Source organism: Lepidothrix coronata, unplaced genomic scaffold (genome assembly GCF_001604755.1).
Source record: "Lepidothrix coronata isolate B3197 unplaced genomic scaffold, Lepidothrix_coronata-1.0 Scaffold97, whole genome shotgun sequence".
Taxonomy (NCBI): Eukaryota; Metazoa; Chordata; class Aves; order Passeriformes; family Pipridae; genus Lepidothrix; species Lepidothrix coronata.
Window position 1 is genome coordinate 1,609,031 of NW_016690277.1, and position 14,090 is coordinate 1,623,120.

General features: G+C 36.5%; 2 protein-coding genes across 4 annotated transcripts in view; one reads left to right on the plus strand and one right to left on the minus strand.

The window, feature by feature from the left end:
- The window catches only part of COL4A4 (collagen type IV alpha 4 chain), a 67,537-nt gene that overhangs the window by 45,549 nt on the left and 7,898 nt on the right, over nt 1–14,090 (minus strand). For all 3 annotated transcript variants that reach the window (XM_017822382.1, XM_017822381.1, XM_017822379.1), the window contains exons 4-7: nt 12,276–12,353; nt 3,035–3,169; nt 2,166–2,210; nt 363–479 (exon numbers count right to left, since the gene is read on the minus strand). In XM_017822382.1, coding sequence (XP_017677871.1) covers nt 363–479; nt 2,166–2,210; nt 3,035–3,169; nt 12,276–12,353 — 375 coding nt within the window. The remainder of the gene's footprint in view (nt 1–362; nt 480–2,165; nt 2,211–3,034; nt 3,170–12,275; nt 12,354–14,090) is intronic.
- COL4A3 (collagen type IV alpha 3 chain) overlaps nt 8,160–14,090 on the plus strand; it is a 75,040-nt gene continuing 69,109 nt past the window's right edge. Inside the window, exon 1 of the mRNA XM_017822383.1 lies at nt 8,160–8,210. The gene's annotated coding sequence lies outside the window, so the exon portion shown is untranslated. The remainder of the gene's footprint in view (nt 8,211–14,090) is intronic.

Genomic DNA, 14,090 nt, shown 5'->3' on the forward strand with positions numbered 1-14,090 from the left:
TGAGAAATTTCAAGTCCTGATGAATGGTATGATGGTTTCAACCTACTCCTCCTCAGCTGTACTTCAGTGCCCAGTATTGGCACTGGTGTGGTCACACACTGGGGAAACAAGGCAGAATGTAGCTCTCAAGGTGGCCATATACACTTCAAGGATATAGGAACTTATTTCACATTCAAGCTTAAAGTTAATTTGTTAAGGCAGTGTCTTTCACTCCCATTAAACTGAGTAAGAATGCCTGGGAATCCCTGGGCAGTGCAAAGCTAGTGCCATAGCCTGAAACTCCTTTCACTTTGAGAGCTGTTCTCTCGGAGGGGAATGCACATGTACAGTGTCCATGGACGGCAGGAAAGCCTCTCACGTACATAAGGACCTCTTGGTCCCATATAACCATTTTCGCCTGGAAATCCTGGATCTCCCCTTGAGCCATTGCAGCCATCTAAACCATGCTTGCCTCTGGGTCCTTCCCTTCCTGGTAATCCCTGAAAGACAGTTTAATATTTATTAGAAATGCATCATGATCAATGGGGGATTGTTTCTTAAGTTAACAGAACAATTCAGAAACAAATACCTCAGATCTGAATCAAAGGACACGTCACAGTGGTCCCAGTTTCATACTCTTTGCATTAGAAATGTTTTATATTCTGAAGAGGATTTTTTTTCTGTAGAACAAATGATATAAGGTTTTTGTTTGTTTGGGTTTTTTTGATGCATAGCAAATATAACAGGGACAGCACTGGTTATGAGGACCAGACTGAACTCTCACTTGAGTCAAAAAGTAATGTGCTGTCTTCTCAGAGAATGCACACTCTAACTATAACCTTTTTTTGTGCCTGTAAAGAAAAGCTGAAAAAGCCTCCAAAAGTCACCTCAGACAGCCTTACATTTTTTACTGATGGGATAAAACAATGAAAACCAGGACACAGCTCAGCTCAGGCACAGAGTAATAGCAGAGACTGTGACTTTTCTAACCTAGCAAGAGCTAACCAGGGTCCAGATAAGGATTAGTTCTACTGCAAATTAGGCACTGGGCAATACAAACAGTGAGATTTTATTGGAATGATCCTCCCACTGGAGAAAAAAATTATTTCCACAGAATTAAACATTTTTGTAAGGGACAAATACTAATTTTGCCTGCCCAAAATTATTTCTTGGGGGTGTTCTGAAAAATCATCAGGAAAGCATCCTGGTCATTTGCCTGATATGTTTTTGTCAATTTTAACTTCTTCCCGTCTTTAAGGTTCTTCATCCCAATTTGTGGACACCGTTTTTTAATTGACATTTTTCATAAAAAGTATATGTATTTCTTGGGAACACTTTTTTTTTGTTTGTTTTTTTTGTGCCTCCACATTGTACAGACATTCTGGCAACAGCCCCACTGTCAAGTATGGACAGCTGACAAGCAGATGCTACAACACCCACTCAGTTTTTGGTTCTGTTTTCACTTTTAAAATTCAACAGTTTAACTTTGATTCATATGAAACTAGTAAGGACGTAGGAATTCAGTTCTAATAGTATTCAGTATTTTGAAAAATGCTATATGTAAGATGTTATCTCTTTTACCATTTTCACACTGAGGAAGATATTCTGTAAAACATATAATCACATGCTTATTAAGATAGATTTAGGAGCCATTTTGCTTATTCAGTCTCTATTCAGGCTAAAATTAATGGGCTCAGTGGCTGGGGTTTTTTCTGCAAAAGGACTACATGGAAAAATCAGAACCTTTGAATAGAAAACAGAAACATCATTTGAGATACATCACTTGAGATATTGAGTACATTTTGAGGTATTTCCAGAGATGTTAAGAATGCATCAAGGAGACTACAGCCTGCTATAGAGCCTGAGAAAATAAACTTGTTGCTTTTAATCCTAGCACTGGCACATGCTAAATGGGCATGGGCAGCCTCTGCCTTCATTGCCCCACTCCTGCATGAAAATTATGTACTTATCTCATTGGGGTTTTGTGGAATTTGTTATCAATAGTAAACACAGTTGAAGTTAACCTGGTTATTTTGCGTTTTTGCAAAACACGTAATTTTGTAGGTGACATGATATCAATAGATATAAAGCCAAACAATTTATTGAGTGTATTGTTCTGTTAGAGGACTTGCTGTGACTTTACAGGAACTGCAATTTTTATAAAGAAATATTTATTTAATACGTACAGGAACACCATCTAAACCAGGAAATCCTGGGACTCCAGTTGGGCCCTAAAAACAGATGATATGAAAAAACAGAGTTGCTGAGGTCATTAAATCTTAAAAATAAGGAAAACCAAGAATATGTGATACTATATAGCAAGAAACATTCATGTTTGAAATATGAATCAAAAGCTGTAACTGTCAGAAATAAAGATCTCCAAAAAACTTATATGGGCTTAGCAGAGGACTAGTGCCAATAGCTAAACATGTGACAGATGGTGCAGTACAGGACAAATGTCTAACACTCATACTCATTCATTCTCCTAAGATTATAAAATCACAGAGAAGGGGAAGTTGCCTGTAACTTATAAACTAAATCTATACATAATTTCACAATCCTGCTCCTGTTCTGATATTACCAGCAGCATGATTTTTATTTATAGCACCTACATTTTCAGGTGTACCAGTTACTGACATTAGTGACTTCAGTCATCCTCTGAGATCAGTGGAATTAGGCCATTAAAACTAATATAAAGTACCAAGAGCACAGGGATTGTACAACTGTGAAAGATATGAATTTGGACTACAATTTATACCCTTAAGTGGTAATAAAATTCTGTTTAGTGCAGCACTTTTAAAAGCACCAAAAGCTCCCTCCAGCTCCACAATTCTTCCACAAACCTATTTGACATTAAGGAGAATGACATGGTAAGTAACAATCAGAGACTGAGTCTGTTTAATCTTATTTTATGTCTTCTGACAATTCTAATTTTGCAATCCACAGCAAAAAACTCCTGAAATATTTTTTCAAGAATGCTGCAATTAATTTCAGTGTGAATTCTCTATCACTGGTCAACATTACACCTTAAAGAGCAGTCTGTGGTGTTTCCTACCTTATCACCTTTTTCTCCAGCTGGCCCAGGCTGCCCATTCTCACCTCTCTGTCCTTTTTCCCCTGGCAGACCAGCTGGTCCTGTGGATCCCAAGGACCCAATTGGCCCTTGAGCTCCCAGCTCACCAGGCTGACCCTGAAAAGAGCCCAAAGAAGTGAATGAATATGCTGTAAACCTCGCAGCAGGCAGCAATTCAGAGATGACTATGGCTAAAACAAGGCTTACAATGTATAAACACTCGTGATTCAGAACAGGTTGCTGTACAGCCTGCAGAACTGTGCCATGCATTACATGCCCCAGGAACATGACCTTCAAATTTAACAACTTATTCAAGGTGATCATTTCTTTTCACCTTCATCAGGTCTCCAAGACCACCTGGCTGAGATGCCTGGGACAAACTGCAAATCTTCCTGGCTCTACCAATGTAAGTATCACCTTTTGCAAGCCTAAGACTCCACTGGGTGTTGTATTTTCCCACCAGAGAAATGAGAAATTTTACACAAAGGGACTTCATACCCAATTAGAGCAAATCAAGGGAGTTCTCTCTTTCTTTAAGTTAAGATATGACAGTAAGTTTTCCTAGCTCATGTCTTCCATCATCACTCTCAGATCTTAATGCCTTATTTAAAAGTTCTCAAGTTTCCTGTAGGAAAAAATGATAAGTTATTACCCAACATATTTACAGAAAGTGTCAGTTTTAATAGATTGTGATAAAATGGTTTTGGAGGTTGCAGAATGCCATTTATACATAAATGACTCTAAATTGAGTATCTCTGCCTATGTTACCATACAGACTATCTCCATGGAATTCCAAGTTGGTATATTAACTTTTCCAAGGTAATATATATGTTCTTTATTTATTCTTTACTTGCCATGCCAACTGAATTTTTTGGTCTATAGCATTAGTGTGCAGTTGTTTCAGATTTGTTGCAGGTTTTGTTCTGTGCTACTAAAAAGCTACACAATCATAGATTCAAAGTGCTGAATAAAGCAAGCTTTCTAATCACATGTGAGACTTCACTTAGACTTCACATGTGAGTTGTCTACATTTCCACCCTACAAAATCTAAATATTTATAGGTCTTTATTTCTCTTACTCATCTTTTTCATTCTGTATCATTATCTTTGTTTACCTATAACTTGTTCTGTTTTCAAACTGAAGTGCTTCAATTTCAGAATTCATCAATCAGTGATATCATATTATTAAAAAAGAGAATAAAATGGGATCCATGTATTCCTGAGAAAACTATAAGGTTTTAGGACCACTTGAGGGCAGTAAAAGATATTACAGTATCCACAGAAATAACAGACCATATGTTTATTTCTATAAATGGATTGAACCAAAAAAAATGACAGAAATGAAAGATGATTTTAAGCAGATATGTAACTTCAGGAAGCAAAAGAACTGAATGCTCATTTTTCAGTGTAAACATTTCAGCAGACTGAATCTGTCTGAACAAAATCTTACCTCGTGAATTGCAAGCAGGGACCTACACTTCTTTTTCTTTTTATTTATTTTCTATTTGTCTTTTTAAATCAGTGTGATTTGACTCTTGGAAATGAAGAGATGTATGGCATCCATCATTCAATCAAATCAGCACAGAAAGAGAGGAGGTAATTTACTACATGTTTGCACAGGAACATACTATAGGTTTATACCATAGTGGAAGCAAGACTAGGTGACCACTGGCCCTTAAGCTATGAATAGGAACTTAGTCCAGAGGCTGGAAAAAGAAGTCCTACACTTAGAAATAAGGACTACCTGAAAAAAGTATCCTCATACAACTCAGGTTCCATTTATCTTTACTGGCTCATCTCATTTCAACTTTGATCCTGCTTCCAGTGAAGTCACTGGCAAAAACTCCAGGGCAGACTTGGCACGTTGTCTTCACTAACAGTTACAGTTTTCTTGATACCATAATTTGAGGAGTGTCAAATATTATGCAAATTAGGGGCTACTCATATTAAAAGCTCATGATTCTGCATCCTTGTTAACAGTGAATGGACAGTCAGGATTCTGGGTGTTTAATTTGAGCATTTGCTTGCATGAACAGTTGCAGCCTGTCTACTGGCAGTGCCTTGCACATCCTCTGTCAGAAAACTGAATTTACTCATTGAAGTACTTTTAAAGCAGCTATTACGCCCTTTAAATACTTGATTAAAAAAAAGACTTGGCAACCATTTTAAGTAAAGAATAATTTTCAGTATAAGTGAAATGAATGACCCTAATAATATAATAAAATACAACTGTTTGAAGCCCTAACTGTACCTGAAGTGGTACAGTTTTTTTAGTACTCTTAAGTAGCTACTACCATGCACAATGCAACATTCATCAGCAGGAAAAAAAGCATAAGATGTTTATCAATAATGTTCTAATACCTTTGTCTTATTGCATTTTATTAACAACAGTTTTTGGCAGCAACTTCAATATTTTCAATATATAGTGTACATGCTCTGCAATCAAGTGTTGAAAATTTTTAAATCATATTTTATCCTTTGGGTAGTTAAAGAAAAATGATTTTCATTGCACTCAGATAAAAACTGAGACACTATATGCATTCTATGGTAATTATCTATCATAATTATCCAACAACCACTTCCAGGACATGTAGTCCTTTAGATTGATAAAATGTCTTCGTTTGTTGCTGCCCTGTGAATTTAATTGACTCCATTATGTCTTCAGTAGAAGGCAGTGAAGTCATAAAACAGAGGCACTGAATCCCGAATTCACAATAGGTTTGGCAGCTGATACAACTTTAGCATGCCATGTGAAGCTGGTGGATTGTCTCTCTTTCTTTCAGCTCAAAGACTAATAATGACTGGGAGCTTTGTTAAGACCAAACTGATACCATGTCATAACATCTATTATCACATCTATTATTTGTGCCCATCCAATGTGACTACACAGCATTACAGTCTCAGGACAGCTGTACAAATAAAGAGGATGAAGGTAGTCATGCTCATGTGGAAATGACAAATTAGCTCAGTTAAAATGAACAGAATATTATGCCTGCTCTGCCATCTGATGCCAATAAATTCCTTTAGGATTTCAATGCCTTGTTAATTGTCTAGGTCAGGAACTACCCATGCCAAGACTACGGTCTGTTATTTTAGCATATCCTGGGCTTGACCTGCAGTAAGAAATTGACTTTTGGCAAAACAAGGCTATATTTTTTTTTAATTAAGTATGCTTCCTAAAACTAAGACTGCAAATACTTCAGAATCATGCAATGAAACATTTAACACTGTCTGGAAAAGGCAGTGGCCAAGGTTATCTGGAATTACTTTTTTTGGATGCCTAAGACTGAAGACCATCTGATTTTTAAAGTGCCCTCACACTTAACTGTCTGAAAGCACAATGTTTTAAAGGAGTCTTAATTGGAAATTAAAAAAAATGGTTCATGCTATTTAGAGTGAATTGTCTCTTGCTTCTCGTTATCAATACAGTCAAAAGAAGCCCTGTTTTCTCCTTCAGTTAGGATGGTACCCTATGTTACAGGCTATGGAGACGTACCAGTGATACGGGAAATGCACTTACCTCTGTTCATAAGGACAAAAATGAAAATGCCCATCAACTCCACACAGTCAGATTGTAGACAAATAATACAACACCCCTTTTCATTGTGCATGGGACTCTGGCTTGTAGCCAGCCTTTCTCATTCCAGCAGTAGCAGGACAGAGAAAGGGAGCAAAGTAAAGCAGGCTGTGGGCAAGAGAGGAGAGCTCACAACGGTGTTTGCAGACAGATGTTTTCTTCTGTGGTTTGCTTAGTGAGGTGGGGGCATCTGCTGCTCCTCTAAGCTCCACCCATGTCCTCTCCCCTTTCCAAAGAGTGTATCTACAACAAGGCAAAGCCACAGCTTCCAGGGCTTGGAGGGGCGTCTATTCTGGGAAGATTTCACTCCTCACTGTAACTGTGTAAGACTGGGACCAAACCCATTTTTATTGTAAGTCAAGGCTCCATAAAAAACCCTCTTCTAAATATGAACCTGATAAAGATGAGATAAACCTGAGAAATCACACAACTTGGCATTAAATCCACTCTCTTGTACTTGATAGAGGAAAATAGATCATTTATTTTTCATAGTCAGATTTTGAGCCAATTAAATGCAATAGTAACTCTTAGAGCTTGACTTTCCATAAAATCATAGAATGGTTTGGGTTGGAAGGGACCATAAAGATCTTTCACTAGAACTTAACTAGAACAGGTTACTCAAAGCCCCATCCGCCCTGGCCTTGAACACTTTCAAGGATGGGGCATTTACCACCCCTCACAGGGGTGGGAATTTCTTGGGATTAGATTAGATATTGGTAATTTCTTCCCAATATCTAATCTAAACCTACCCTCCTTCAATTTGAAGCCATTCCCCCTTGTCCTGTCACTACATGCTCTTGTAAATTGTCTCTCTCCATCTTTCTTGTAAAAAGCATGTGAACCATGCTGCAAACTACTGGAAATTTTGGTGACTTTTTATACCTTTCCATGGTCTAATATGCTACAGGAACATAATAACTGATGATGCAGCATAGTATTCACAGTGATACTTCACAGAAGCACAACAAATCACTGTGAAGTGCTGAAAACATTCTTCACAGTGTACTTTGTTTTGTGTTTTAATACTGTGAGACTATGAAAAGAAAAACTATCCAATAAGCCAGTGGGTGTCACTATTGTGTTAAATAAACTCTGAACAAATGATAATTTGGCACTGAAACTCTGTTCATAGTTGAAAGCAGAGAGCTACAAATAGAGCATCGTAGACCACGAATAATTAACATCAGATTAGCTAATAAAATAAAATGGAGTTTTGCTCTGACCAATTTTATTGAAACAAGACACTGATTGGCAAATTTTGATTTATTCCAGTCTATAAAAAAAAGAATGATTTTGTAGAGTTTTATCTTGCCTGATGTGGAAGATCTTGGCAATCTGCAGCAATTGAGAAAAACACTATTCTTAGTATGGTGGGACAAGGGAACCAAAAGTATTAAGGAAAGAAAGATGCTCAAGAATAAAAGGAGAGATAATATAACAAGATCAAAACTTCTGAGAAATTTGGAAAAATGTCTAATATGAAAAATGCTAATTTACAGATGCTGTAGCTGGACACAGAACAACCTCAAAGGAACCTTACAGTGAGGGGACTGGAGTGCCTGTGTTCCTATTCCACATTCTGGTAAGTGGGCTCCATTGCCTACCAATTCAAATCAAATCCTGACTTCTGGAACCAGAGAACTGCCTACTGCTCTGTCTAGTAACAAAACTGTGTGCTCTGCTTCAGGTACAGATTTAGGGGTCTCATTTCTCTTGGTCTGTTTTCTATGGTTCTTGGTGAATGTAAGTGAAATGCAATAGAAATACTACAGAAATGTATAACTGGTCTTGGGAATCTTCTATTTTAAAACTTGCCATAGGTAATATACTGGGAAAAAAATAATCAAGTATGAGGCAAATAGTGGGAGAAACCTGAATTTCCTTATATGCTAGTGTCTATACATCTCTGATAGTGGATTCAATTAAGAGCACGCATTTGAGATCAAATAGATGGATTTTACATAATTATTTCCTGAGTGTACAACTTGAAAATTCAAATACAAGTACTGGATGTTCCACGTGAATTACAGACTGACACTGCATACTGATAAGCAAAAAAGTGTGATTTAATAAATGCCTCTTACTCCCCAAAACAGACAGAATTTGCACAGTTTCCCAGTTAGTGCATTTTAAATAATCAGAGAGCCCACAGGACCTACCGGGGAACTTTGACACTCCCAAGATCTGCTGGGGAGATGTTCCAAGAGAAGCGATGCCAGAGGACTGACCCACTGCAGAGGTGCATTTCCCCATTCCTACCCCACTGACTGCAGTGACTGAAAGCAGCTGACTTTCTAACTTACCTGTGACAGCCAACTGACTCAGCATCTCTTGTGGGTGCTTACTCCTTATATCTGAAAGGCCAGAAAGTGTGAGACCTCCCTCTTAGATTTGTTTGCTACGTTCTCCCCTACACTAGGACAAAAATAACCCTCGCGCTTCATCTGCAAAAGAACGAACATTGGTCCTGCTGAGTTATATTTATTATTCACTTTGATCCAGGCATTTCACATGATCTCATAGAAGCCAGATCAGGTTGGGTCACGAATAGATGCTTACTTTCTAAATCTACTTAACGCTATAAACAAAGCCAAAGGAATTGAATGGGATCAAACTCCGGGGTCGGCACAGGACACGTTTACAATTGGTCAGCGCTAACTGCAAACACTTTTTTAACTATCTAAATTCTGTTAGAGCAGCCAGCATTTTTGGAAGCCTGTGATACAACACAGCAGGAGTTATCTAGGAAACAGCTTCCCAAGAGGAGGGAATAGTGGAAAGGTTTCACTGTATCTTTAACAAAAAATTAAATCACAACTTCTTGGCATACCAAAAAGACAGAGGAGAAAAAGAATCTAAAACAACGAAGTTGCTGTTTGCCTCCAACTAAAAACATTGACTGCTGCTGCCTACTGGAAGACCATACATCTTGACTGGGAAAAAAGAGGCAGGAATCCCAGTTGTTCCAAGCTGGCACTCAAAATCATGTAGAACATTTACTGGTGGATATACTTTCACTAATGATGCTTTGCTCTCATGTATCTGTTCTACAGTTCTTTAATGAATAGATATAATAGCACACAGAATGCACAAAGCAATTTAGTAATACATTTTAATGGTGTCCTATGGAAGAAAGAGTCCTTTTGAGTTGTGACATGAGATCAAAAGGTAAATAGTATAATGTAAAAGTAACTCCAACAAGACTGTAATTCCAGTTAAACAGAAATCAAAATTTCATTGTGATGTGGACAACTGTAATGATATACTACTAGCAGTAGTGAATAGAATGTTTTCAGATAGTGATTTCTTGCTAATGAGTAGGAGTGCAAACCTGTTTATAGCACAGAGTTATCTCAGTTGAGAGAATAAAAAAATGACAGGTACACAAGCTCTCGTAAAAACCAACAGAGCAAACGATGCATAGTTATACTGGGTTTATATAAATATTAAATGGAAGTTCAGCTACTTGCTTCTACTTTTCTTCCAACTTGCCCAATTTCAATACATTGAAGTATGGCCCTGGCAGTTTCCTTCTCTTACTCCCATGGTCATCCTTTCTCTAGCTAAAATCTCAATTATCTTGTCCACTTACAATGAAGGAGGCTTTTGGTGTTGAAATTTAAAATATTTTCAAATGGGCAACTAGAAGGCAAAGTCTTAATTCCAAAAGTTCCAAAATTTTAGGCTTATATGCTGTACAATGTCAGAGGTCTTCAGTGATCATTTATTTCTTACACTTTGAAGACAGGATTGAGGAAGGTGCAAAACTCGGAGGATCCAGCCTGGGAGCAGGATTCAGACAGAAAAGTAGATAAAGCAGATGTTTTGCATTCTAGGAAGCTAACAATAAGATAAAAAAAATCTTTTATTTTGTAATGGGTAGTCTCCACAAAAGCTAGGAAAGCAAAATTACTGTGTCAGAGTGTAAAGGCAGAACACAGCAAAGTTTAGAAATCAAAAGAATTGTATGCTGAAAAAAAACTTATGTAATCCTATAGAAAATTGTTCATCAGCATAGATTAGCATATGTGCAACAATCTATCTGAAGTAGTGTTTAGTTAAGCCATATTTCATGTAGGGTCTGAAAAATACTTCTATTTCTTGCATATGGATTAATAGAAATGATTGCATACAATATAAATTCTTGTTACATTGCAGAGGTTTTATCCATTACCAAGCAGAGTACATGTACAACATTATTTCAGAGCTGTTTCAGAAAAGGGTACAATTCTCAGACTTATATTTGTATAATGACATTGAGTTTATTTTGAAATGTTTATTACAATTCTATTTGGCACTAAGGTCCAGATCCTTGGAATTATTTAGAAAACTACCTGCAAATACATTAATCATATTCCAGTTTACCTGTGAGGGGGAGGACAGCTTAGGAAAGAGCCACAACAACTGCAGGGAGTATTTATTATTGGCACGTAAGTCAGAACTTCCAGACTCTGGAGAGAGAACCAGAATCAAGGAATTGCATCTAATTTCAAAGTCAGTTGTTTTTTAATGGCACTTCAGATCAGGTTTTTGGTATCCAGAATAGTCTATACAGTAGTGCTGAGAGACACTGCAATGGCAGTAGTCAAAACACTTTCCTGGGATGCCCTTTTGTTAACACAATGTTACAGAGATATACCCACCCTAGGCCTCTATTATTAAAACCCTACCGTATGGGGGACTTTCATATAGACATAATCCTGGAGGATTAGGATAGGATCCAAGGACACCAGGGCAGTGATCATGACACAGCAAAGTGTGCAGCCAACAGCAGAAGCACAGGAAGGAAAAGGTGTGTCTTGCTTTTCTGGCCACACAGGTTGCCAACAAACAAATGGGGTGTGCAGCTCTTCTAAAATTGATCCACCATGTTCAAGCTTTCTAAACCTAAACTTGAACATTAGTACTTTGATAGAAAACAATTTCCATCACTGACAATTTTTCAGTTGATCACTGATCAGGACATGTATATATATAAGGTTTTTTCTCATAAAATGTTGGAATTGTTTGCTATCACTGTGTAGATGTGTATTTTGAGAAAGAACAGCCAAGATTAACTAGTCATCACTGGACCACATTTCAATTAACAATCAGAAGCATGCACGGTTACTAATTTTAGTGTATAATATGGAAATGCCTTGGCTTCATTCAATGTTTTATAATTCTTTAGAAGACAAAGACAGTTTGGATTTTTTTTATACTTAGTATATTAAGTGAGTAAAATAAAAAGTCTGCAAGCTTTTCCAGAGTCACCTAGCCCAAATAAGAAATAATTAAGTTCTCATAAAACTAGTGAATGGCATAGACATTCTCTTTTAACCAACCTCTTAGTAGAAAACAAGCAGAGATTTCTAAACAACATATATTAGGAATTACATCTGTCTAAGTACTAGATTGATCTCAAAGAGTCCTTAACTGAATAAAAAGATATCATGGGTATTACAAACAAACTTCTTTACAACAATCTTAACTTTCTTTGATGATAGCTGTACTTCATACCATTCAGAGAATTATGCTAGTTTGCTATAGTCAGATGTCTATGTCTGAATATTGATTTATGTCAACTACTGATTTTCAAGAACAGCAATGTGCACAAAATGAATGGTATTTAAAACAGTAACTATCATTAGCTCTAATCATCACTTACCCTTGATCCTTTTTCTGGAAAGCACCGACAAACTGAACAATCCTGTCCCCCACATGGGTCAATATATGCATATCCTCCCTAAAAATTAAAAGTTTGTGGATTTATCAATACACAACAGAAAACAATCGCTTCATCAAATATTGTCAACTGGACATATTAGCTAATTAGATGATTTTCAAGACAAAAAATTTGGCTATCCTTGTGTACTCACAGGGCAATTTCCTTCTGATGTAGAAACAGCATAGCAGCAAACATCTGAATATTATGTAGATCTTCAGCTTGACACATATGAGACTTAATCTAATGCTTCCTTTACAGAATGCACACATCAATATTATATTTAAAATCCTCCTAACTTTCTTGGACCTCTCATCAGCATAAACATGCTGTCAAGGTAGAAGCAATAAATAAAAGCTTATTACTGTTGCTGTAGAAGCTGAAAGAAATTAACTATTAGTTATATTACATAAAGCTAAATATTACAACCAAATACAACTTAGGCGACAGGTTGCACCTAGAAAGGAATTTTAAGAGAGTCAGAATTTAAGTTGTAATAATGTGAAATTTGTAACCCATCACATTATGTCAGGAGTTTGTTTAACTATAAAGAAATTACAAAAGGCAAAACAAGCTGAAGGAGCAAGAAGCTCACTCAGCAATAAAGCCTTGTATTTAATTATTGTCTATTAAATGAAACAAGAAGTATGTGCATGGTGTAACTATGGATCCCCAACTATTAAATTACTTATTTCTTTTATTAAAAGTGTCTGTCACTGTCCTCTTAATAGCAAAGATGTGCTTACTTTGTTTCATCAGATTGCAATGAGGAAAGAAAGCATATTCAAGGATAAACTAAAACACAATAAAATGTAAATTCAATAGATTTATTGTGCAGTAAGTGAACACCATTTCATAATTCTTTTCTATTCCCCAAAATGTAGTAACAAACATATACCAATTACACACACCATATGTGCTTATAAGCTCACATAGATGGTTGGAATGGTCACTAAATAACATTATTTTTTCAGCAAAACTGTGTAAATTATCAAAGACTTTTCAAAAAGGATAACAAGGGTTAAAAGATTTAAGAATAATGTAGGTAAACAAATAAATAGTGATAACAAAAATATTTGCTCAGTGTGGATTTTCATTATTATCAAGCTCAACATTGTTTTGTTACTTGTTTTAATACCCGACAGAACACTATAAGTTCATACTTCAACATTTCAAGGAGAAAACCCTGACAAATATTAGATAAGGAGGAAAAATTCTGTTCTTTCTATCTAAAACATTTTTAGAATATCTGGAACTCCCAAACCTCAGAACAAGAGGGTATGATGGTCTCTCTCACAGGCTAATTCTCTTTCACACACTGGATTTCCCATGAAATTACTAATCTACTCCACACTAGTCTCTCACCTAGTTATTAAAAACTTGCCTCTCCTGGAATGTCAATGGAATGCAAGTTTCCCATAACATGTAAGCTGTTACCCTTTGTTCTAATTGAACACATCCATTTTTTAAAAAATATTTCCACTTTCAACAGTTCAACTAAAAAGGGATGACTTTGGGATTTAAAAAAAAATTTAAAAAGGCGCTTTAAAATATTTGAAGGAGTTAAATATAATGGACTTGAAAGAAATTTCAGTGATGGCATTACAAACATGAGGTTAATATGAAGGCCAGTACAGAGAGGACAAATAAATATACTGTATGTAAAATTTTGGCTTCAGAGAGATGGAAATTACCAGGGAAGCCAGTTTAAGATCTAGGCTAACATACAGAGCAGAGCTTGAAAGCTAGAGAGACATG